This window comes from Hemitrygon akajei, chromosome 5, assembly GCF_048418815.1.
Source record: "Hemitrygon akajei chromosome 5, sHemAka1.3, whole genome shotgun sequence".
Classification (NCBI taxonomy): domain Eukaryota; kingdom Metazoa; phylum Chordata; class Chondrichthyes; order Myliobatiformes; family Dasyatidae; genus Hemitrygon; species Hemitrygon akajei.
The window spans coordinates 33,727,498-33,754,176 of NC_133128.1; the positions used below are offsets into that span (position 1 = coordinate 33,727,498).

General features: G+C 41.7%; 2 protein-coding genes across 7 annotated transcripts in view; one reads left to right on the plus strand and one right to left on the minus strand.

Annotated features, from left to right (window-relative positions):
• The window catches only part of LOC140727614 (sentrin-specific protease 7), a 90,449-nt gene extending 87,966 nt beyond the window's left edge, over positions 1-2,483 (minus strand). For 3 of the 6 annotated variants that reach the window (XM_073045204.1, XM_073045203.1, XM_073045199.1), the window contains exons 1-2: positions 1,928-2,483; positions 1,709-1,806 (exon numbers count right to left, since the gene is read on the minus strand). The gene's annotated coding sequence lies outside the window, so the exon portion shown is untranslated. The remainder of the gene's footprint in view (positions 1-1,708; positions 1,807-1,927) is intronic. The other 3 variants (XM_073045201.1, XM_073045200.1, XM_073045202.1) reach the window with 3 other exon arrangements.
• An 18,465-nt stretch (positions 2,484-20,948) lies between these two features.
• Positions 20,949-22,285, plus strand: LOC140728629 (putative protein ARB2BP). The gene has a single exon (XM_073047630.1). The coding sequence runs from the start codon at positions 20,949-20,951 to the stop codon at positions 21,972-21,974; it is 1,026 nt and encodes a 341-aa protein (XP_072903731.1). The 3' UTR covers positions 21,975-22,285.
• The last annotated feature ends 4,394 nt before the right edge of the window (positions 22,286-26,679 follow it).

The following is a 26,679-nucleotide window of genomic DNA, read 5'->3' on the forward strand; positions in this document are numbered from 1 at the left end:
GTATTAAGTAGGCAGAAGGGATTAGTTTAGTGAACATCTGATTACTAATTTAATTAACTCAGCACAATATTGTGGGCCAAAGGGCCTGCTTCTGTGCTATGTTCTGCATAAGAGTGTGCCTGAAATATATCTTAAAATTCCTTCCAAATGAATGCTGCAGCAGACTGGATATTCAGAGCTTTCTACCAACGTTAACCTTTATCTCAAATCCACACTGATATAGCCTCTCCTTTTCTTGAATTCTCCACGGTAACTATCTTCTAACTGTAATAACTAGTGAGATCTTTATCCTGGAAGTTGGTTTTTTATCACCTGGACTGCAGTTACACTATTTTCTGACATAAAATACTGGACTTCTGGAAGAAACAAACACTGTGATGAGGTGCTCCACTACAACAAGTCCCCTGGTACCTCCATGGAATGCAGTAAACAACTTTGAAAGACATGCACAACCCAGCAGTTGATCGATATAGGTCACCGTTCAAGGTATTAATACTCTTGTAGGTTCTAAATTTGTAACCACTTAAAACCATGGTGTTCAGGGCGGTTGTAAACACTTTTTAATAATTTATTGTGACGCAGCATGGTATAGGCCCTTCCCGCTCTTCGAGACACTGCCGGCAATCCCACGATTTAATTCTAGACTAAATAGAGGACAATTTACAATAATCAATTAAGCTACCAATCAGTAGGTCTTTGGACGGTTTGGGGGGGGGGGGGGGGGGTACCAGAGCACCCAGAGGAAACCCACACAGTCATGAGGAGAACATACAAACTTCTTCCAGGCAGTGGTGGGAAATAAACCCAGGTCACTGGTACTGTGAAGCGTTGTGCCAAGCACTACACTACCTATAAGCCATAGGGGCATCGGGAAGAAGCAAATCAGATTTTAAAGAAAGAATGCAGAGCACCTCCAATCCAATTTAGTTCAACAAGATTGCTTTCTATTGCTGACATCTGTGGGCAAATGTAAAAAATATTTTTCAGTTATCTGTTAAGTTATTCAGTATCCTTTAGCCACCTAGATTCCAAATGCCTCTAAAGCAAGCCTTTGATCATTACTATAATTTTGTCACCTTCTTTCACAAAAAAGAACGCTGTGCACTTTTGCCCATCCTTCTGACTGTCAACCAGTGCAGCCCATCATGTGTGTTGGCCTTTTCTGTGCACTTGACTCATGACATACTGACAGTTTGGAACATCTATGGTAGTAATTTCGGAAGCACCACAACTCTGACCTCAAATATCTGAGCAGTGTTATTTTACTGTACTGAAGCTCAAGAATCAACCATGTTAAAAGAGACGTGTATTTGACCATATTAAACTAATTGTAGAAAAGGTAAGGTATGCCAAATCCACACACTCTTCCCAACCAAGATCGCTGAGTACATTATTGCATGGTCTATTCTCAAGGAAGCATCCACAAGCATCTCACCGATTTCACTCTTATATCCAACCCAGCAATATGAATGAGTTTGCACGTCCTGGTAGTTAGTATCAACAGCTGCAATGGCAAAAATGCACGACAATAAATCTACAAGCAATGGCCTTTCGTTTAAACTTACTTTAAAGGAATGCCAGTTCATCTCAATCAATAACATATAGCAATTTATTCCATGTACCTTCAGTCGCTCACATTCCTGTAGCGTCTCACGCATGCTACCCTGTCCAAGGGAGAGGTAGGTATCAACAATATCCTCTGACTCACCGTAAACAGGACCACAGGAGATTTGTAACCTGGTGTTGCAGCAAGTGAATTTTCAGTTCAGTGGTCCTAGGCACCAGTCATTTTCATTGGTGGTATATCTAAGATTTAGAAATAAAAGAATCGACGTAAATGTACAGCACTTCCAGGAAGTTTTTATGCTGCAGAACCGAACGTCACAGTAATTATTATGCATTTCCTGCCCCCTTCGATGAAACTCACCGTTTATCATGAAGTCAACAGCAGTCTCCGTATTTCCAAGGGAATGCCAAAACAAATCAAGTTTGTTTTTCCCCTGACCGGGTAGATGTTTAGGTTGCTGCTGAAAACATAAAGCAGCGGCGTGAAACGCTCGCCTTCACACAGTGGGATCTCGAACGGCAAACAAAATATCTGCCTCCAAAGCAAGCAAAACACCACCTCGTTGTCCAGTCACATCGCGGGACTGCAACATCCCCAAACCGGCGATGGTCACGCAGACGCTTGGCGCCGGGAGGGAGTCTGCAGTCCGGGGGATTTGGGGGAAGTTAGGCGGACGCTGCGGCGCGGCTACACTCACCGATATCGGCCTGTCACCGTTCAACTGCCGATGGGCAAAGGCCGCACTCGACAACCTGGCCCACGCATCTGACGCTAACCCCGGCCTGAAGCCCCGCTGTCCTCGGACCTAACCCAAGCCCGGCCCGGCCCGTAAACCACCCCCACTTCCCTAACGCAGAAAAACCAACGGAGCACCGCCGCGCCTCGGCCTCTCTCCCTCTCGCTGCGGAGGAAGGAAGCGTCCTCGCACCGGAAGGGGATGTACGATCAAAAGAAACCGGGCCGCACGGCAGCGAGAAAATTACTTCGTCTAACTCTTCGGTTTCCGGCAGTTTAGACGTTTCTAGGCGTATTACCGTCCTCCACAGGAACTGTAGTTACTTATAGAATTTCAAGAAACTCAAATTCTCGAATATAAACTAGTCGCACGTAGAAACCGAATAATAAGCAGCTATCAACAATAACCCACTACCATCGGACCGGCTGGATGCCAACCGCCGTAAAACAAGAAACCGAATAATAAACGCTTCAATCAGATATGGTGGTTCTCTTGGTGGCCAAACAAAGATTTAATAGAAAAACAGAATACATTTAAGACAGACAGCCTCTTGAACAATATTCTTCTTTCAATTTGACATCGATTATAACTCATCAAAACATGCTGAACTGTCTCTGAACTACCACAATCACATAATCCAGTAGGACGTTTTCCTATTATCTTTAAATAGTTTAGCCCACAATGCCCCAACCTAAGTCTTGTTAATTCCACCATATCTCTATAATTTAAAGAGTAACAGTCTGAGACCTTTTTAACTAGTGGGTGACTAGAAAAGAAATGCTTTCCCTTTAATTCATTTTCCCAATCCTCCTGCCACTTCTCTATCCCTTTTTTATCCTACTTCTCAATTCTGCTCTGCCTAGGGGTACTCTAATTCCTACTTGCCCACTCTGTAAGGAAGACTTTGCAATGCCATCCACAACTTCATTTCCCTCCACCCGAGCATGCCCAGGCATCCATGTAAATCTGACTTCACAACCCATCTTCTCTAAACAAAACTAAGAGAATCTCAATAACTATGTCAGGACGAGCTTTTGATTTATTCCCTTTTATAACCTCCAAGGCAGCCGCAGAATCCGAACAGATGATAACCCTGCATGGTCGAGAGTCTTCTATCCACCACAAGGCCCAGAGGATTGCTAATAATTCTGTTGCAAAGACAGAAACGCCATCTGAAACCCAGTGACCAATCTCAACTCTAAGTTGAGACACATACATACCAAATCCTGCCTTACTGCTCAAGAAAATTACTCTTACATTATTTTGAAAATAAATTATTGACATGGATAATCCATTACAACAGGATATTTGGTCCACTAGTCTATTTGCAGGTTTGACGCTCAGTAGCCCCTTCCCCACCCTTATACTATGAACATCTCCCCCCTATTCCAGGAGACAGAATGTGGTGAACTACATATACCTGTCTGGACTGCTCCTGTGGCTCCTCCCACAGACCCCTGTATAAAGGCGACTGAGGCCTGTTGCCCAGCCTCATTCCCCAGGATGTAGTGTTGTTCATTCTTCCAGTCAATAAAAGCCGATACCTCGCTTCTTACGTCTCAGAGTGAGTTATTGATGGTGCATCACAGAACTTTAGGGAAGTCTGCAGCACAGATGTCAGTATAACTTATTAGTGAAAGGCTTTAACTGTATGAATGTGCTTAACCTTATGTGAAGACTGTGAAGCCGTTTTATTTTTCAAATGGGGATTTTTAGGGAAAATCTATATAAAAAGCAATGAAAGGTCGAGACGGTAGAAGCCATGGAAAGAAGTTGATTGGAAGAATTAAATAAAAGAAATAGTGAATAAAATCTTGTTTTATTCAGTAACTGGTTAGAATTGAGAATGTATTGCCCAGGTGGGAGGAAGGGGGGCAGAAAGAAAAGCTGAGATGCTGGAACCTGAAGGAAAAACAAATGTTGGAAGAACTTATCCAGCCCATAAGATATGGGAGCAGAATTAGGTTATTCGGGCCATCCAGTCTGCTCTGCCATTTCATCATGGCTGATCCATTTCCCTAACAATCCCATTCTTCTGCCTTCTCCCCATAACCTTTCACAGCCTGACTAATCAAGAACCTATCAATCCATCTTAAATACACCTAATGACCTGGCCTCCACAGCCACCTGTGGCAATGAATTCCACAGATTCACCATCATCTGGCTAAAGAAATTCCTCCTCATCTCTGTTCTAAATGGATGATCCTCTATTCTGAGGTTGTGCCCTCTGTCCTACACTCGCCCACCATAGGAAACATCCTCTGTAATCCACTCTGTCTAGGTCTTTCAATGAGATCCCCCTCATTCTTCTAAATTCCAGCAATTAAAAGCCCAGAGCCATCATTCTCATGAACCTCCTCTGAACTCGCTCCAATGTCAGCACATCCTTTCTTAAATAAGGTGCCCAAAACTACTCACAATATTCCCAAGTGAGGCCTCACCAGTGCCTTATAAAGCATCAGCATTATATCGTTGCTTTTACATTCTAGTCCTCTTGAAATGAATGCGAACATTGCATTGCCTTCCTCACCACTAGCTCAACCTGCAAATTAACCTTTAGTGAATCCTGCACAAAAATGCCCAAGTTCCTTTACGCCTCATTTTTTAATTTTCTCCCCATTTAGAAAATAGTCTATGCTTTTATTCTTTCTACAGAATTGCATGACTATACTCTTCCCTACACTGTATTCCATCTGCCACTTATTTGCCCATTCTCCTAATCTGTCCAAATCTTTCTGGCAGCTTCCCTGTTTCCTCAACACTACCTCTCCCTCTACCTATCATCGTATTGTCCACAAACCTTGCCACAAAGCTATCTATTCCATCATTCAAATCATTGATATACAATGCAAAAAGGAGCAGTCTCAACACTGACCCCTGCAGAACAGCACTCGTCACCATTAGCCAAACAGACAAGGCTCCCTTTATTCACATTCTTTGCCTCCTGCCAACCAATCCTCTCTCCATGCTAGTATTTTTCCTGTAATGCCATGGGCTCTTATCTTGTTAAGCAGCCTCATGTGTGGCACCTTTTCAAAGGCCTTCTGAAAATCCAAGCACACAACATCCACCAATTCTTATTTGACTATTCTGCTTGCTATTTCCTCAAAGAATTCCAACAGATTTGTCAGGTAAGATTTTCCCTTGAAATCATGGTGACTTTGGCCTATTTTATCATTTGCCTCCAAGTACCCCAAAACCACACCCTTAACAATTGACTCCAACATCTTCCCAGTCACTGAGGTCAGACTAACTGATCTGTAATTTCTTTTCCTCCTTCTTGAAGACTGGAGTGACATTTGCAATTTTCCAATATTCCAGCATCTAATGATTATTTAAAGATTGTTGCTAATACCTCTGCAATCTTTTCAGGCTCTTTCAGAACCCTTGTGCATAGATCATCTGGTCCAGGTGACTTATCTACCACCAGACCTTTCAGTTTCCCAAGCACCTTCTCCCTAATAATCACAACAGCATTCACTTCTGCTCCCTGACTCTGTGAACTTCCAGCATATTGCTGGTGTTTTCCACAGTAAAGACTCTTGCAAATATTTATTCCGTTCATTCACCATTTACTTGTTCCCCATTACTACCTCTCCAGCATCATCTTCCAGGAGTCTAATATCTACTCTCATTTCTCTTTTACTCTTTACATATCTGGGAAAAAAAGTTTTGGTATCCTGTTTGATAATGTTGGCTAGCTTAACTTCATATTACATCTTCCCTGCCCCCCCCCCATGATTTTTAGTTGCCTTATGTTGTTTTTTTTTTTTAAAGTTTCCTAATCCTCTAACTTCCTACTAAGCTTTGCTTTATTATATACCCTCTCTTGCTTTCATGTTGACCTTGACCTGTCAGCCACGGTTGTATCATCTTGACTACTTCTTTGGGATGTATCTATCCTGCGCCTTCCAAATTGCTCCCAGAAACTCCAGTCATTGCTACTCAACTGCTAGTGTCCCCTTCCAATCAACTTTAGCAGCTCCTCTCTCATGCCTTTGTAATTCCCTTTGGTCCACTGTAATGCTGACTTTAGCTTCTCCCTCTCAGACTGCAGGATGAGTTCTATCCTATTTCCTCCTAGAGGAAATCACTGCCTCCTAAAGGTTCCTTTGCCTTTAGCTCCCTAATCAAATCTGATTCATTACACAACACCCAATCCAGAATAGCTAATCCCCCGGTGGACTCAAACACAAGCTGCTCTAAAAAGCCGTCTTATAGACATTCTACAAAATCTCTCTTGGAATCCAGCACCAACCTGATTTACCTGCATATTGAAATCCCCCATGACTATCTTGCCCTTCTGACAAGCCATTTCCACACCCACTGTAATCTGTAGCCCACATCCTGGCTACTGTTCAGAAGTCTATAGATAACTCCCATCAGAGTCCTTTTACACTTGCAGTTTCTTACTTCTACACACACTGTACAGTCAAGCAGCTTCTGTGGAAAGAGAAATCGGGACCTTCTTTAAGCCAATCCTCTTTGCATAAGTTGTTAGTGGGGTCAGATTCAGATGTGGCATGTTAAAGGGTACTAGAAAAGTAGATGAAAGAAGATTTGCAGGTCTATATGGAAAAGACAGGAGTGGCTAGATTATTCTGGCTAAATGGTCTCCACTCTTCCTTGAACCTTTCAGTGATTCTGAATTCTCAATTATAGGTTATTTAATTTCCCCTTAAATTCATATTTTTTCTAATCACCTTTCAGGTAAAGAACTTTGTCCTGATCTATTCATAGGTATCTTGCAAATATAGCTTCTACTTCTTCACTCTCCCACAAGCTGAGATGACATCATACCAAACATTATCAACTCTTCTGCATTCTTAAAAGACCTCTAACAAGTCACTCTGCAAGCTTTACTTTTCTCCACAGAAGAGTGCCTTTTTTGTAGTATACCTTGTGAATTTCTTTTGGATCCTCTCAAAATGCTTTTATGTTCCTTTTTGAACTAAAATGAAAATTGAACACAATATTTACAAATATTTGAATATCAGATCCTGTCATCTAACATATGAATTAGAAGCAGGATTATACAACTCAACCTGCTTCCACTTTCATTCGATCATGGCTAATCTGACAGCCTCAACCCCTTATTTCCATCTATCTGCAATAACTTTCACTTCCCTTTCCCTCTGCCTTAAAATATTCAAACTTTTTGGTTTCCACTGTCCTTTCAGGAAGTTCAAAGACTTACACTGATAAATTGAAACTTACTATATGGATTACTTTAATGGATAATCCTTTATTTTTAAACAATGATCCCATGTTCTAGATTCTCTCACAAAATGGAACAATCTTTCCACATCCTATAAGGATCTTAAATATTTCAATTAAGACCTCTTTCACTCCTCTAAACTCAAACAATACAAGCCTAGCCCACCAACCTTTCTTCATAAGACTCTTTTGTCCGAGGTGCCCCCAAAGCTTTACCACCCTTAAGTATGGAGACCAATACCATAAAGAGTATTCCAGATATGATTCCAGCAATCTTACTCCCTAATGCCTTCAGTATTAAAATGTAATCATCCTAATTACTTACATCCCTGCAAATAAGCCTTTAGAGAACCATGCATTAAGATACCCAGATCACTCTGCATCTCAGTTTTGCAATTTTTAGATAATATGCATTTTAAATATCAAAAAGAACAATTTCACATTTTCCCAGTCCACTTGCCAAATCTTTGCCTTAGCCTATTTGCTGTATATCTCCTATATGCTACCTGATGTCATTTTCACAATGTACTTTCCTATCTACTTTGGCAGAAAGGAATCAGCAAGTTACAATGTTGAGGCCCCTAGCATTCATACCTGTGACTTAACATTCATTACAACTTCCCAAATGGGGGAGGAAAAAAGCTCCATTTAGGCCTACTCCCTGTTTTCTGTCAGACAATCTCATGTCTACAACAATGCAATACCTTGTACACCATCAACTTTCATCTTCCTCAATCTTTCAAGCAAAACCCTTCCTAATGCCTTATTGGAAATCTATGTAAAAGGCTTCAGCTGGTGCCCTGGTATCCACAGTACATGTTGCTTCTCCTAAAAATGCCAATAAATTTTGATTACCATGATTTCCATTTCACAAAACCATGCCTGATTTTGTTTTCTAGATGTCCTATCATAACATTTTAAAGTACTCCAACATTAAGATTGATGTTAAAATAACTTCAAGGTTCAAAGTAAATATATTATTGTCAAAGTACATATCTGTCACCATATATTATCTTGATTGTGATAATATCTTCTCACTGACAATCAACACTGGCAAATCTCAGAGGTGTGTGCTTAGCCCACTGCTCTACTCTCACTATACCCATGATTGTGTGGCTAGGTATAGTTCAAATACCATCTATAAATTTGTTGATAAAATCTCAGATGAAGGGGCACAGGAGTGATATACCAGCTAGAAGAGTGGTGTTGCACCAATAACCTTGCACTCAATGTCAGCAAGACGAAAGAACATTGTGGACTTCAGAAAGGGTAAGATGAGGGAACAGGAACCAATCCTCAGAGAGGGATCAGGTGGAGAGAGTGAGCAATTTCAGATTCCTGGGTGTCAAGATATATTGATGCATCTATAAAGAAGGCAAGACAGTAGCTATATTTCATTAGGAGTTTGAAGAGATGTAGTTTGTCAACTAAAACATTCGAAAACTTCTATAGATGTACTATGGAGAGCATTCTAACAGTCTGCATCACTGTCTGGTACGGGGGGGGGGGGGGGAGATAACTGCACAGAACCAAAAGAGGCTACAGAAAGTTGTAAAGTTACTCCATCTTGGGTACTAGCCTCTGTAGTACCCAAGACATCTTCAAGGAGCAGTGCCTCAGAAAGGTGACATCCATTACTAAAGACCACCTTTATTCAGGGCATACCCTCTCATCATTGTTACTGTCAGGAAGGAGGTACAGAAGCCTGAAGGGCTTCAACAATTCAGGAACAGCTTCTTCCTCTGTCATACGATTCGTAAATGGACATTAAACCCATGAACACTAGCTCACTTTTTATATATATATAATTTCTGTTTTTGCACTATTTTTAATCTTTTCAATAGACATATGAACTTACTATAATTGATTTACTTACTTTCTTTCTATATTATCATGTATTGCATTGTGCTGCTGCAGCAAAGTTAACAAATTTCACGACACATGCTGGCGATAATAAACCTGATTCTGATTCATGTTCTTGCAGACATTCACAGGAAAATAAAGAAATATAATCAAATTTATGAAAGACTAAAAAATAACAAAGACTGGCAATTAATGTGCAAAATATGACAAATCATGCAAATAATAAAGTAAATAATATTGAGAAAATAAGTTGTAGTGTCCTTGAAAGTTCGTCTATGGCTTGTGGAGTCGGTTCAGCATTGAGGTGAGTGGAGTTATCCACGCTGGTTCAGGAGCCTGTTGGCTGAGGGTTAACAACTGTTCTTTAACATGGTTGTGTGGGACCTAAGGCTTCTGTACCTCCTGCTGATGGTAACAAGAGAGCATGGCCTGGATGATGGTGTCTTTGATAATGGCTGCTGTTTTCTTGTGGCGGCACTTCTCATGCTGATGAAAGGGTTCTGTCTGATGGACTGGGCTGTATCCACCACTTCTTGTAGACTTTTTCATTCCTAGGCATTGATGTTTCCATAACTGGCCGCGAAGCAATCAGGCAGGATACTCTCCATTGTGCATCTACAGAAGTCTGTCAAAGTTTTAGATGACATGCTGTATCCATCCAAACTTCTAAAAAAAAAAGTAAAGGCACTGTTGTGCCTTTTTTGTGATGGTATTTATATGCTGGTCCCAGGTAATATCCTCTGATATTACCAAGCCAAGGAATTTAAAGTTACTAACCACTGTTCCCTCTAAGCTGTACTGGTGCATGGCTGCGCAATAAGTGAAATGCTCCCACATATAGCCTTTGGGAATTTTCTTTTATATATTAATACAATTTTGAAAGCAAAAATTAACAAGTTACAATCACAGTATTTTGATGATAACATTTATTGAAGTAAAAAAAAGTGAAAGATCTATTTGCATATACTGTACAAGTTCTGACATCGATACAGCACCTGTTATTCAATTCATTCAATGTGTGTTGAATCACTTGAATAATAGATTTCCTGATGATGAGTTAAGAGAATGGCAAGCTTTTGGCCCTGTTGCTATTGCAAACGCAACCAGTTTTGAATTTGGAAAAGAGAATGTTGTACAACTGACAAAAATTACTCAGCTATGACCAAGGTGTTGCCTCAAAAATATCACAACAAAACTATGACATCAGATTTCCCATTTCTTACAAAGGTAAGGCTGGTTTAATTAAGACATTCATTCATATGTTGAACTAAGTTCATAAAAACAAAGAATTTGAAGAACTGTCTGTCATGGGGGAGGGTGCATTGGGAGAGGACCCAAATGCAAGACACTGAACTACTAGGAACAGGACTAGGCATGAGAAGGAAGCAAGGAAAGTGGGGAAGAAAGGACACTGGACATGACACCAGACCCAGACAAGACAAGGACTCCAGACCTGGGCTAGGACCTGACTAGGATAGGGAACTAGGACATGGAACCGGGAACTAGGAGCCTGGGCTTGGACTCCAAGCCAAAGACTGGACAAGGACCCAGAATCTGGGTCTTGACTCAGGCTCAAAGTCCAGAACCAGGCAAGGACATGACAAGGTTACAGGACAAGGACAAGAGACTCCTGGACGGGACAAGGGAACCTCAGCACAGGACAAGAAAATCCCAGCACCAAGCTGGGCAAGGTACTCCTGTGCTGGGCAAGGCACATCAACATGACAAGGACACAGAGCCTACAGAGAGACAGGGACATGGGACACCAAGCCAGGACCCCTCCTTGAGTACAGGACATAGGGCCAAGACTCATAACAGAACAACAAACACAACAAGACAGTTCCCAACACTAGGTAGCAGCAAAACAGCCAGACCTACCTAACAAAGGTGGGGACATGGACAGACAATTCCAAACAGGGCAAGGCACTAGGCAGGAAGTTGAAGGGAAGAAATACAAATCAGAGGTTTGGACAGGAACAATCCAGCAGCCCAAGGCTGAATCCTGAAGCTATTTATGAGGCCAGTCCAAACAAGAATCAGCTGCCTCAACAGAAGCTGGGGAAACCTGGAAAACCTGGAATAAGGAGCATGGACCGGACCACGAACCTGAATGCAGGTTTCACGGACCGGACCATGACACTGTCAATTCTCGTTGGCATCGTTGGAATATTTCCTGTTTCCTGTGCTGACTGCAAATGTGGATTCAGTCAAATGTAAATCCAGAAACAGATTAGAAGCAGAACATTTGGATGATCTAATGAAGATTAAGGCATATCTAGACAGTGCTTACAGAGGATGGATTTGTAATAAAGACAGATGAGAAAAAGTTTATGAAATGTGAAAGATGTTCTCAGTTGTACTGCATTTCATTATACCCTTCAATTAATGAATAAAATCAAAAGTATGTGATTTTTCAATTTTCATTCTAAATATTCATAGTATGCATATTACAAACAAAATTAAATGCTGCACAGTTTTCAGGCCATGTAAAAAATTTCAACCCACAGCAAGGGAACTTTGTTATTGACACTCTCCATCTCTGATCCCCAAATTAAGACTGGCTCATGGACTGCCTTCTTCTTTCTCCTGTAGTTAATAATCAGCTCTTCGGTTTACCGACATTGAGTGAGAGGTTGTTGTTACTGCACCATTCACCAGGTTTTCAATCTCCCTCCTATATGCCGATTCATCACTACTTTAGATTCAGCCAACAATAGTGGTGTCACCAGCAAACTTAAATATAGCATTAAAGTTGAACTCATCCACACAATCATAGGTATTAAGCAAGTAGAGCAGAGGGCTAACTACACAGCCTTGTGGTGCATCTGTGCTGATGCTGATTGTGGAGGAAGAGATGCTGTTGCCAATCCATACTGACTGGGGTCTGCGAGATGACAAATCCAAGATGGCGGCATGACGTAGCTTGCAGCGGCCACTCCGGAGCTGATTATCTGTTATTTGTGAAGTGGGGTGCCGTGCGTAATCATAATTGATTGAAAACGGACGTGGGAGCACAGAGGAACATCAGGAAATCTCCAGGAAGACTTTCTTTGTTGCTGCTGCTGCTGCTGCTGTGAGGTCCGGGACTCTGCTGGGAAGAACAGGCCCCCAGCCCAACGTTGCCGATGGCCGTTGGTGGGGCCATCTTAATACGCTCGGCAAAGGATGGTGCTCGGAGAAGCTGTGCCGGAGGGGATGGTCGTCGGCTCAGAGGTTCGACGGACTCGGAGTCCGCTGCGGTCAGGTCGCTTTTGGTGTGTGCTGCGTCTGTGAGGCTGGGTTCGACGGAGCTTTCATTATGTGCTGCGTCTGCGAGGCTGAGTCAGGCGGCGCCGTGGAAGTCCATAGCGGGGGTATTCTCTTCTGCTGCCGGCATGGGATGGCGAGTCTGTCGGGACCCTGGGGACTTGTGGAAACTGTGGTGATTTCTATTGAACCTATAGTCCTTTAACATCTTTGGACTATTTTTACTGTGCCCATGGTCTGTTTTTTATCAATTATGCTATTGTTTGCACAGTTGTAACTATATGTTGTATCTATGTGGTTTTGTGCAGGTCTTGTAGCTTTAGTTTTTGGTCTTGTTTGTCTGGTGGATTTGGAGCTCCTTTCCGGGAAACGCGCTAAGACAGTAGCGCGATATTAATATGCAGCAGCCTCTCCGGACTCTAGATTGAGGATTGTCAAACATTATGTGGATTTTCTGGTGTAGTCTGTTTTGTCATATGCTTTTGTGATATCATTCTGGAGAACGTTGTCTCATTTTTTAACTGCATTGCATTTGTGGTTTCTAAATGACAATAAACTGAATCTGAATCTGAAGTGAGAAAATTGAGGATCAAGTTCCACAGGGAGGTATCGAGGCCTAGGTCCTGGAGCTTAGATAGATAGATAGATAGATAGATAGATAGATAGATACTTTATTCATCCCCATGGGGAAATTCAACTTTTTTCCAATGTCCCATACACTTGTTGTAGCAAAAACTAATTACATACAATACTTAACTCAGTAAAGAATATGATATGCATCTAAATCACTATCTCAAAAAGCATTAATAATAGCTTTTTAAAAGTTCTTAAGTCCTGGCGGTAGAATTGTAAAGCCTAATGGCATTGGGGAGTATTGACCTCTTCATCCTGTCTGAGGAGCATTGCATCGATAGTAACCTGTCGCTGAAACTGCTTCTCTGTCTCTGGATGGTGCTATGTAGAGGATGTTCAGAGTTATCCATAATTGACCGTAGCTTAGTGATCAGTTTTGAGGGGATGATAGTGTTGAATTTAAAGAGAAGAGAGATGAACTGGCCTGTAAAATCCACCTTACTGTCTTTTTTGAATAAAAGAATTGCATTTCATACTTTCAAATCTAATGCATCTTTCCCCAACTCCAAGAGAATTTTGGAAAATTGCAAACTAACATCAACTATCTCATTAGCCATTTTAAGTTCTCCGGGATGAGGATCATCAAGGCCTGGAGATTGTATTCTACTGCACTGACGGTTTGCTGACCATTGTCCTAAGTGAAGGTTATTTATTTGAGTTCATCCTTCCCAGTAGCTGATTTTTGTGCTGATACCTCCAAGAGGACCACAACCTTGTCGTGGTTTGAAGACCTGTGTGCCTCAATAACCAGGAGACCTATGATGGCTGGAGTCAGGGCTTTATGCTTCGACCCTTGGTGGAGTCACCCGTGCTAAACAGGTCAAAAGGTAGAGGCCAGGCTAAGAGTGGGGGTTCAGCTTAGTGCTAACAACCCTCTCTGGTAAAACAAAACTGTTACAGAAACAGCAATGAAGAATCTTTCTACATCAGAATGTGATGGTGTTCCAGAGTCTCCATCAGGATTTGCATGGCTGAGAGTAGCGAAAACAGAGAGGAAGCTGCCGGCACGATAGAGGAAGGCCTGAACTCTACCAGAGATGGAGGACCTTCATTGCTGCCCTAAATGCCAACAGCATAACAGGCAGTAAGTAAGTAAGTCTTTGATGTTACTTATATCCTCTACAATGAAGTCTTATGCAAGGGACCTGTTTAATTTATCTGCCATTCCCTTGTTTCCCAATTATTATTTCCCTAGTTTCACTTTCTATAGGACCAATACTCACTATGTTACCTTTTGAACATAAGAGAAACTCTTATTACATTGTATTTCAAGTCTATTCCTCCAAAATCTCCCCTAGTTCTTGATTTGGCCTTGTGCACCTGCATTATTAATTTGATGAGCAAGTGATAATCACTGCATAAGTCTCTCGTCTTTAAATTGTCCCCAATAACTATGGTTACAAAAGCAATTATTATCACTATTATTTTTTTTCTTAGTTCAACAGGTAAAACTTGAGGTGTGGACTTAGGCAGGAACACTCATTTCTCAATTGCTAGGAACATTTGGACTTTTCTAGTAGTGTTTAGTATTGTGGCTTTTTGAAGATTTACATAAATATTGTTGTGTAGGCCTAATTGTTTAATACTATTGTGTAGTGACTTTGGGATGATACCAGTTGTAGATATTACTATTGTTACGAAGGATGAACAACTCTGATGGGCAGAAGGGTGCAGAGTCGCCCATGCCCCCTCCCCTTTTGGAAAATCGCAAATCGCTACTATTTCGATGCTGCTAACAAGGAAGTAAGAGAGACAAAAGGAAATCTGCCAGGGCAGTTGTTATTGATAACAGCTTATGAAAGTTAATGAGAGAGAGGCATTGGAGGTGCCTTGGAGGTGGAATGTCTCCTACTAACAAAAGGGGAATGGAACCATCGATTACTGCTATTGTCTTTTGGAGAAGGATTGTTTACTTGGTACTGTTCTATTCATTGAAACCCCTCAGGGGGCAACCAGAGTGGGCTGGTTTGATGGGTTACATCACCCTAACCTGATTGACACCTGAGACCCCGTGAGTGGGGATAAAAGTGAGGTCTGGGGTAACACCCCTCAGACACACCAGGAGAAACGCTAGTGAGCATCAGAACCCCCACGAGACAGTGTGGGACATCGGAGACCGAACGAAGGGTCGGTAAATTTTAACTCACAGTGTTTTGTAGCGAGACCGGTGGGGGCATGTGTGTGTGTCCACCCTTGCCTGGGTGACGAGTCCACCATGGAAGAACGGTCTAGCTAAAGGACGGAGGGGTCATATGTAAATGGCCACAACAACAACGCATCAACGGATCAAAATCGTAAAGAAAGGTTGGCAAGATAATAGCTGTTTTTGTTCGCATGTTTTTTCTCTCTCTCTCTCTCTCTCTTTCTCTCCAACAATTGAAACACCGCGACCAACAACTACTGCAGCCTGCATGAACTGAACTGAACTTTATACTTCCATCTGACAATTCATTATCCCCTAGACAACGATAGAGCTTGTTTCTTTAGTGATTATTATTATACCCGCACTTTTAGGTTTAGTATTGCTAACGTATATTCTCTGTATATTCACATTGATATTATTTTGTATATTTTTGCTAATAAATATTGTTGAAAATAGTATCACCAGACTCCAACGGACACTTCTATCTTTGCTGGTAAGACACCCAGTTACGGGGTAGTAACACTATTGGGACAATGTATATCCTGTTCATGTTCCATAGCTTTCAATTTCCTCTTTTGATTTGTATATTTCCATGTCTTTCATTTATTAATTTATGTATGTTATTAGTACTTGGAATGGTTAAATCAATTAAGTAAGTTGCTCTTGCTTGTTTATCCTGCAATATTATATCCAGACAGTTTTTATAGATTGCCCGATCTGTGATAATGAATGGATTGTAATATAATTTGTAGGATTCTGACTCTAAAACAGGATCAGGCTTGTATTTTTAGTAAAGTATGGTGCCCTTTTAAGACCATAAGATATTAGAGCAGAAGTAGGCCATTCAGCCCATCGAGTCTGCTCCACCATTCAATCATTGGCTGATCTAATTCCTCCAGTCATCCCCACTCCCCTGCCTTCACTCCATACCCTTTGATGCCCGGGGTAATCAAGAACCTATCTATCTCTGCTTTAAATGCACCCAATGACTTGGCCTCCACAGACCCTCATGGCAACAAATTCCACAGATTTACCACCCTCTGGCTAAAGTAATTTCTCCACATCTCTGTTCTCAATGGACATCCTTCAATCTTGAAGTTGTGCCCTCTTGTCCTAGACTCCCCTACTACATGAAATAACTTTGCCATATTTAATCTGTTTAGGCCTTTTAACATTCAAAATGTTTCTATGAGATCCTCCCTCATTCTCCTGAACTCCAGGGAATACAGCCCAAGAGCTGCCTGGCATTCCTCATACGGTAACCCTTTCATTCCTAGAATCATTCTCATGAATCTTCTCTGAACCCTCTCCAATGTCAGTATATCCTTTCTAAATTAAAGGACCCCAAAACTCCACACAATACTCCAAGTGTGGTCTCACAAATGCCTTATAGAACCTCAACATCACATCCCTGCTCTTATATTCTATACCTCTAGAAATGAATGCCAACATTGCATTCGTCTTCTTCACCACTGACTATACCTGGAAGTTAACCTTTAGGGTATCCTGCACAAGGACTCCCAAGACACTTTGCATCTCCGCATTTTGAATTGAGTAGGCTACGGTCAATTATGGAAAACCCTGAACATCCTCTACATAGCACCATCCAGAGACAGAGAAGCAGTTTCAGCGACAGGTTACTGTCGATGCAATGCTCCTCAGACAGGATGAAGAGGTCAATACTCCCCAATGCCATTAGGCTTTACAATTCAACTGCCAGGACTTAAGAACTTTTTTTAAAGCTATTATTAATGCTTTTTGAGTTAGTGATTTAGATGCATATCATATTATTACTGAGTTAAGTATTGTATGTAATGAGTTTTTGCTACAACAAGTGTATGGGACATTGGAAAAAATGTTGAATTTCCCCATGGGGATGAATAAAGTATCTATCTATCTATCTATCTATCAAAGTGCATGACCATAAACTTTCCAACATTGTATTTCATTTGCCACTTCTTTGCCCATTCCCTTAAACTAAAGTCTCTCTGCAGGCTCTCTCTTTCCTCAACACTACTCACTCCTCCACCTATTTTTGTATAACTTGTGTTACGACTGTGCCCCAACTCTGAGGAGCCGAAGGGTACAAAGTAGCCCCCTCCTTTTTGAGAATCGCAAGATCGCTATTAATTCAGGTCAGGAGACCCAGGAAATGAGAGAGAGACGTTTGGAATGTGTCCTGGCCTCCGCGATACAAAGCCACGGATAACGGCCATTGTCTCTTGGAGACGGAATTGTGTATTGAGTATTGTACTATTCATTGAAGCCCTCAGGGAATGATCAGAGGGGGCTGGTTGAGGGATTGCATCATCCCAACCTGATTGACATCTGAGACCCCGTGAGTAAGGATAAAAGAGGGTCTGGGGAACAACCCCTTTAGACGCACCAGGAGAAACGCTAGAAATCCCGTGACAGCGTTTAATAGCGACAGCCGGTGGGGCCCGCGTGCGTCCTTTCCCGTTGCCTGGGATTGGCGGGACTGACCACGGAAGAACGGCTTAGCTAAAAGGAAAAGGACACCAATGACATTTCGAAGGATCGACCTCATAAAAAAGGAAAATCTGGCAAGTTCCAAAATCTCTCTCTCTTGACTCCGACCAAAGGCTGCAGCCTGAATGAACTAAAGTGACTTTTATATTTCCATCAGACAATACATTATCCCCTAGACAACGATAGAGCTATTTCTTATTAATTATTATTATACCCGCGCTTTTAGATTTAGTATTGACGACGTATATTATCTGTATGTTTGCATTGATATTATTTTTTGTGTATTTTTATCAATAAATACTGTTAAAAATAGTACCATCAGACTTCAACAGACCTCTCTATCTTTGCTGGTAAGTGACCCAGTTATGGGGTACGTAACACTTGCAAATTTAACCACAAATCCATTAATCTCATAGTTCAAATCATTGACATACATCGTAAAAAGCAGCAGTCTCAACACTGAACCCTGTGGAGCTCCACTGGTAACCAGCAGCCAGATGGAATAGCATCCCTTTATTCCCATATTCTGTTTTCTGCTGATCAGCCATTGCTCCAGCCATGCTAGTAAATTCCCTGTAACTCCATGGGCTCTTATCTTGCTAAGCAGCCTCATGTGAGGCACCTTGTCAAAGGCCTTCTGAAAATCCAAGCACACCACATCTACTACATCTCCTTACTCTTTCCTCAAAAAAATGCAGTAGGTTAGTCAGGCAGGATTTTCCTTTCAGGAAACCATGCTGGCTTTGGCCTATCTTGTCATGTACCTCCAGGTATTCCGTAATCTCATCCCTAACAATTGATTCCAACAACTTCCCAACCACTGATATCAGGCTAATAGGTCTATAGTTTCCTTTCTGCTGCCTTTCAGCCTTCCAGAGTAACATTTTCAATTTTCCAGTCATCTGGTACATTGCCAGAATCTATCAATTCTTGAATGATCATTGTTAATGCCTCTGCAATCTCTCCAGCTACTTCCTTCAGAACCCAAGGTTGCATTCCATTAGATCCAGATTTATCCACCCTCAGACCATTAAGCTTCCTGAGCAACTTCTCAGTTCTAATTTTCACTGCACATACTTCACTTCTCTGAACACTCTTGAATGTCCAGTATACTGCAGATATCTTCCACTGTGAAAACTAATGCAAAATATGCATTCAGTTCCTCTACCATCTCTGTGTCTCTCATTACAATATCTCAGGCATCATTTGCTATTGGTCCTATATCTACCCTCAACTCTCTTTTACCCTTTATATACTTAAAAAAGCTTTTAGAATCTTCTTTGATATTAGACACCAGCTTCATTTCATAATTCATCTTTTCCTTCCTAATGACCTTCTTAGTTTCCTTCTGCAAGTTTTTAAAAGCTTCCCAACCCTCTATCTTTTACGAGTTTGTATTTTAAGGCAAGATTTTGGTGAATGATGATTGCCACTTGATTGTCCCTGTGTAAGCAATCAGATTGAGTCAAACTGCTGCAGGATCCTGTAATATGTTGGATTGTTTCTGGTTCCACCTGGCATTTTCTGCACATTCAATGTGCATGCTTGATCTTTATTAGTCCTCCCAAAGTGCATCAACTTGCAACGAATTCCATTTGCATTTGTTCTATCATCAATATCATCCTATAGCCTAAAGACTGCCCTCCTCACTATTAACACAATTATCATGTCATCTTCAAACTTACTAATCCTACTTCCAATATTCATATCCAAATCTTTAATGTATATAACAAACAGTAATTACTCCCTGTGTACCACTGTTCTCGGGGTTTCAGTAACAAGAGCAACTCTCCACCATCATAAGATCTTGGTGAATTGGTTTATTATTGCCACGTGTACCAAGATACAGAGAAAAGCTTATTATGCTTACTGTTCACACCGATCATTCCATTACTCAGTGTGTTGAGATACAAGGTAAAACAATAACATAACTCAGAATAATGTGCAACAGCTACAGAGAAAGTGTAGTGCAGGTAAACAATAAGGTGCAAAATTATAACAAGGCAGATTTTGAGATCTAGAGTCTATTTTATTGCACTAGGGAACCATCAATAATCTTATAACAGCAGGATAGAAACTGTCCTTGAGCCTGGTGGTACATGCTTTCAGGCTTTTGTATGTTTGCTCAATGGCAGAGAGGAGAAAAGAGAATGCGCAGGACAGATTATGCTGGCTGCTTTACCAAGTCAGCAAGAAATGTCGGTAAACACAAAGTACACTGCAGATGCTGTGATCAAATCAAGACGTGCAAACAAGCTGGATGAACTCAGCAGGTCGGGCAGCATCCCTTGAGTCCTGATGAAGGGTCTCAGCCCGAAACGTTGACTGCTCATTTCAATGGATGCTGCCTGACCTGCTGAGTTCATCCAGCTTGTTTGTACGTCAAGAAATGTTGGTAAGTGTCCTTGGAGGGGAGATTCCCATGATGTGCTGAGCTGTGTCTGCAAATCTCTCGTGTTTTAAATTATTTTGTTATTTGTAATATGAAATATACAATTACAAGCACTAAACTGCACATTTCACTTGAAAACACACATTTTAGAAGGCAACTGATTTGCAGTAAATAGGAGAGTAATTATCTTTTGTAAAGATGTACAAAATTAATTATTGTTGAGCCTTAAAGACATTAAACAGAACTGAATGCATTATTCAAAACAATGACATTATTAAAATAATAAAGTGTCATTATCCTTCAGCAGCAGCAAAAAAATCAATAATTAGAATTTTTGAATTCTTCTGCACCTAAATAATTAAATGATTGATATGACCCCAAATTTGGAACTTCCTGTTGGAAAAGAGAAATAAGATAAACTCTGTAATCTATACATTCATATAACCAATAAATTAATTGCAGAATTGCCTTTATTGTAATTACAAGCACTTTATTGTTCAATTAAGATTAAATGACATTGGATTGTTTAAACAAACCATGCCAGAGATAATAAAGGCTTGAGTGTGTTTCACGCTGAAATAACGTGCTGGAAGGGAAAATTCACCACAATTTGATTAAATCTCGTGGTAGAGTGACTCACGATAGTGTACTATTTCAGAAAATGGAAGAACGAATGATTCTTACGCAATTGGAAAATACAAAACGACTTAAAGAATTCAACTATATTTTCAATGAAAAAGGCCAACTGAGACACATCGAAACGAACCAACCATTTGTCTCCAAGCAGCACAACAATGCTATGAATTTGGACCATGAGTGGTACACTGCCTTTGGAAGAACTTTAGCCGAGTATATATATGAACTATTAGAGAAAGGATGTGGATTGAAACGACTCTACGTTCCCGAAGATGCCGCGGAGGATGAGCCTAAAAGTTTTTGTTTCATGAGCGAAGGTGCCCTAAATGCTCCTTCGAAGTTGATTGTTTTCGTCCAGGATCGCGGGGTTATGCGGGCTGGTGCATGGTCCCAACAATTGGTTGTGCATGATTGTCTGGACACGGGCACACAAATCCCCTTCATTGAACGAGCTCTAAGCGAGCAATATGAGGTCATGGTATTAAATCCCAATGACAACTTCCTGGCAATCGAGATGGGCCATTCCGCGGATGGTCAAAGTGAACACAAGGTTGAAAAGCCAAAAAGGGGGGTTGAAAGTCATGAACAGCATATGTCCTACATTTGGGACCACTTCCTATCCAAGTGTGCTCCCATGAGTGTGGCGTTCGTTGTTCACGGCTATGGTGGCTTGGCATTTATGAGTCTGTTAACTGAACGTGCAGAGGTGATGAACAAAGTTTATACCGTGGCGTTCATAAATTCTAATCATGATGTAGATCATCAGAATGTTGGCCCAACGGAACGGGACTGGATCGCAAAGAACTGCCGTAAATGGCTACTGAGCGATAAGCCTCTGGACAAGCCCGTGAGCTCTATGAGGAAAGACTGTCCGCAAGTTTCGGCAGGCACCGAAAACCACGATTTGGCGCCTGCGGCTTGCTTGCACCCTATTTTCAAGTATTTGAAGAAAGTTTCAAATACACAGAAAACTAACCAATTCACCAGGTCGCCAATTGTTACAAGACGTTCAAGCAAGGAAAAACTAAAAAGAACAGCTGACAGTAATTAGCAACCAACAAAGCAAATCAAATTAAGAGTAGCTCGTCTAAAATACCGACTGATGTTCTCCACACTTATACTAACACGTTTTCAGCTGGCGTGTTAATAACACTTTGCCTTGTAATGACAGGTAGAATTGTTTGGTTATTTAATGAACCATTCTTGGCAATTAACAATGTTGTGATGCGTGTGGTCTGTTGATGTGCCTAACTGGCTGGCTCTGCTTTAACTTCGAAACAATTTAGTTTTCTGAGGGCATTCACGACTGTTCCCAGAAATAACATTGCGTGAGTATTTTTCTCTTAAGGAATTTCGCTTTCAAGCCTGAAGATTTGATATTTCGGGAAACATTTCCCGTTCCTTTCTACCGTCGCTGGGAACAGGAGGTAAAGTGTTCCTCGAACGAGGAAGTAAAGACGGTACATTTTACCTTTTATTCCCAATAATACCGCGTAAAGCCCAAACAGCAAGCGACTGTCGACACTGGTTATATAATGAACTGCTTTTCAACCTCCTTGTCACATTTCAAATGGAGACCTGAACTTTTGGATCTCGTGTTACGCATACAGGGGATGGATACTAAATCCATTCAGTATTTTCTCTCTGTTCGTGACAATGAGATCTTCTCAGTTTTATTTCGAGCTTGGGCTGAGTTAACTGACACTCAGCCATTGTGCCACACAGCGATTGTTAAGTCGATGTGTGGGGCTTTAGTGAACGCCCGTTGGTGAGGAAAGTAAGGTCGCGTAAGATCTTTCTGCAAGGTTGTCCACCATCTATTAAAGACGCAGTAATGGCGGTTAATGAAATTGTGAAATATTTGGAGATTCAGCACGGTAACAGGGCCCTTCTGGCCCCACGAACCCTCGTCGCTCAATTACACCCATGCGACCAATTTACCAACAACCCGTACATTTTTGGAACGTCGGAAGAAATCTGAGCACCCGGAGGAAACCCACGGAGTTACGGAGTAAACGTACAAACTCCTTACAGCCAGAGCTGGAACTGAACCCCATTCTCTGGCGCTGTAATAGCGTTATGCTACCGTGTTGTGTTGGGTGTGGGGGAAGCAGTCGACGTTTCGGGCCAAGACATTTCATCCGAACGAGTTTATTTCTCTGCATAGATGCAGCCTGACTTGCTGAGTTTCTCCAACAGATTGTGTTTACTCACGGTTCCCAGCACCTGTAGAACCTTTGCGTTTACGGTCAGGTTTCCCTGACATCTGCCTGTAGGAAATGTCTTAACAGCAGCTCCTCCCAGACCACATGATTTTATTGGAGCATACAGAAGGCAGAGAGTGTTATAGGAATTTCAGAGAGGCAGTTAAACCAAAGGTTCAGCCAGGTAAATGATACAGCAGGGCGGGCAGCCAGGTAGTCCATTGGAGCTGACCCCATCTCAAACAAATCAAGGTCATCATAACAGGCTTGGTTGTGGAGCAGGGTAGGCAAGCCACATTGATGGGGTACTGTCTGGTTAGGGGTTTATCTTAAGCCAGGGGTGAGACCCTGAGATGGTGTGTTGTTATCTGATGTCAGGATCAAAGACACTTGTGGGCACAATACATTCGGTAAGGGTCAGAGGTCAGAGGTCATGTATCCCCATTGGGACTAACAACATGGGATGATCTCTCCAAGAAGAAAATTTGGATAGGAAATTTTTGGGGAGGGTGGAAATGGGATTTTTTTTGGTTGTAATCACAGGATTACTGTGACATCTTTTAGTGAGATGGAATTAAAACAGGAGAGGGAATTTAGTCCCTCAGATCTGCTAGTTTCCCTTCATTCTTTTTCCGATTAAACTTCCTTTCCTCCCAAACCTTCCAGCACCCCCCCCCCCCCCCAGTTAACAGATAACTTTGCAGTCCCTTTGGAGTGTTGAAAATGAGGTGGCATTGTACTTGAAAGTGACAAAGTCTGCTCTGTGCCTTCCTGGTTCACTCTTCAACTTCTAACTTTCCCTTTCTCACAGCAACTGCCTGATTTAACATCTGCTTGTCTGACTCTTCACTTCTTTCCCATCCAGAGGACCCACTCGTTCAAGGTGGAACAGTGATTCATTAGTATTTCAAAATTTAAGAGTATTTAGTGTTCAAAATGCGGTCATCTTTAAATTACAAGAATCAAATACAACTGCACAACACATGCACACAGCTAGAGGAACTTGGCAGGCCAGGCAGCATCTATGGGGGGAAAAAGTAAACAGTCAATGTTTCGATCCAACACCCTTCATCAGGACCAGAGAGAAAAAAAGATGAGGAGTCAGAGTTAGAAGGTAGGGGGGGGAGGAAGAAACAAAGAAGTGAAACTGGGAGGGGTGAAGGAAAGAGCTGGGAAGTTGATTGGTGAAAGATACAAGGTTGGACAAGGGGAGAGTCTGACGAGGACAATGCCATAGAAAAAAGAAAAGTGGGAGGAGCACCAAAGGGAGTGATGGGCAGGTAAGGAGATAAGGTGAGGTGATAAAGTGAATTTTTTGAAGTAGTTACGAAGAATGTTGACGAGGGTAAGGCAGTGGATGTAGTCTATATGGACTTCAGCAAGGCCTTTGACAAAGTTCCACATGGAAGGTTAGTTAAGAAGGTTCAGTCGTTAGGTATTAATGCTGGAGTAATAAAATGGATTCAACAGTGGCTAGATGGGAGATGCCAGAAAGTAGTGGTGGATAATTGTTTATTGGGATGGAGGCCGGTGACTAGCGGGGTGCCTCAGGGATCTGTTTTGGGCCCAATGTTGTTTGTAATATACATAAATGATCTGGATGATGGGGTGGTAAATTGGATTAGTAAGTATGCTGATGATACTAAGGTAGGAGGTGTTGTGGATAATAAGGTGGGTTTTCAAAGCTTGCAGGGAGATTTATGCCGGTTAGAAGAATGGGCTGAACGTTGGCAGATGGAGTTTAATGCTGAGAAGTGTGAGGTTCTACATTTTGGCAGGAATAATCCAAATAGAACATACAGGGTAAATGGTAGGGCATTGAGGAATGCAGTGGAACAGAGAGATCTAGGAATAACAGTGCATAGTTCCCTGAAGGTGGAGTCTCATGTAGATAGGGTGGTGAAGAAGGCTTTTGGAATGCTGGCCTTTATAAATCAGAGCATTGAGTACAGAAGTTGGGATGTAATGTTAAAATTGTACAAGGCATTGGTAAGGCCAAATTTTGAGTATTGTGTACAGTTCTGGTCACCGAATTATAGGAAAGATATCAATAAATTGGAGAGAGTGCAGAGACGATTTACTAGGATGTTACCTGGGTTTCAGCACTTAAGTTACAGAGAAAGGTTGAACAAGTTAGGTCTCTATTCATTGGAGCATAGAAGGTTGAGGGGGGATTTGATCGAGGTATTTAAAATTTTTAGAGGGATAGATAGAGTTGACGTGAATAGGCTGTTTCCATTGAGAGTAGGGGAGATTCAAATGAGAGGACATGACATGAGAGTTAGGGGGCAAAAGTTTAAGGGAAACACGATGGGGTATTTTTTTACTCAGAGTGATAGCTGTGTGGAATGAGCTTCCTGTAGAAGTAGTAGAGGCCAGTTCAGTTGTGTCATTTAAGGTAAAATTGGATAGGTATATGGACAGGAAAGGAGTGGAGGGTTATGGGCTGACTGCGGGTAGGTGGGACTAGGTGAGATTAAGAGTTCGGCATGGACTAGGAGGGCCGGAATGGCCTGTTTCCGTGCTGTGATTGTTATATGGAGAGAGGGAAAAGGAAATGCTGAGGAAGTGGAAGGGGGTGAATTACCAGAGGTTCGAGAAATCAATGTTCAAACCATCAGGTTGGAGGCCACCCAGATGGAATATAAGGTGTTGCTCATGCAACCTGAGAGTAGCCTCATTACAACAGTAGAGGAGGCCATGGATTGACATGGCAGAATAGGAATGGGAAGTGGAATTAAAATGGGTGGCCATGAGGAGATTCTGCTTTTTCTGCTGGATGGAGCGTAGGTGCTCAGCGAAGTGGCCTCCCAGTCTGCATCAGGTCTCACCGATATAGCCAGCAGGTTTACAACTAGATGATGCGTGTAACATAAATGGATGGAAGGACAAGCCAATGATTGGGTAAAACTGCAGGCAGAGCAAAGAGTTAATTTGTACCACGGGCAAAATTCAAAAGGGCAAAGAATGCAGGACTGAAGGTACTGTATTTAAATGCATGTGGCATTTGAAATAAGGTGGATGCAATTAGAGATTGGTTGGTATTATGTTGTGGGATCACTGAGTTATGACTGAAAGGTCATAGTTGGGAGCTTAACATCAAAGGATATACTTTGTATTGAAAGGACAAGCAGGAAGGTGTACGCAGTGGTGTGGCCCTGTTGGGAAGAGATGGAATTGATCTTTAGAAAGATATAGGGACAGAGAATGTTGAATCTTTGGGTGGAGTTAAGAAACTGTATGAGTAAAAAAAAAACACATTATGGAAATATAGGCCTCCAAAAAGTAGCCAAGTTCTGGGGTTGAGATTGCAAAGGGAGATGGAAAGGGCACATAATAAGAGTAATGACACAATTGTAATGGGGGATTTCAATATGCAAGGGGATTAGGAAAATCAGGTTGCCTTTGGATCGCAAGAGAGAGAATTTGTTGAATGATTACGAGATGGCTGTTTGGAGCAGCTTGTGTTTGAGCCTACTCGGGGAAAGGCTATCTTAGATTGGATGTTGTGTAATAATCCAGACCTTATTAGGGAAATAAAGGTAAAGGAAC

Excerpts from the sequence above, each read along its gene's own strand:
- LOC140728629 (XM_073047630.1), top strand. The coding sequence starts at position 20,949 with ATGGAAGAACGAATGATTCTTACGCAATTGGAAAATACAAAACGACTT.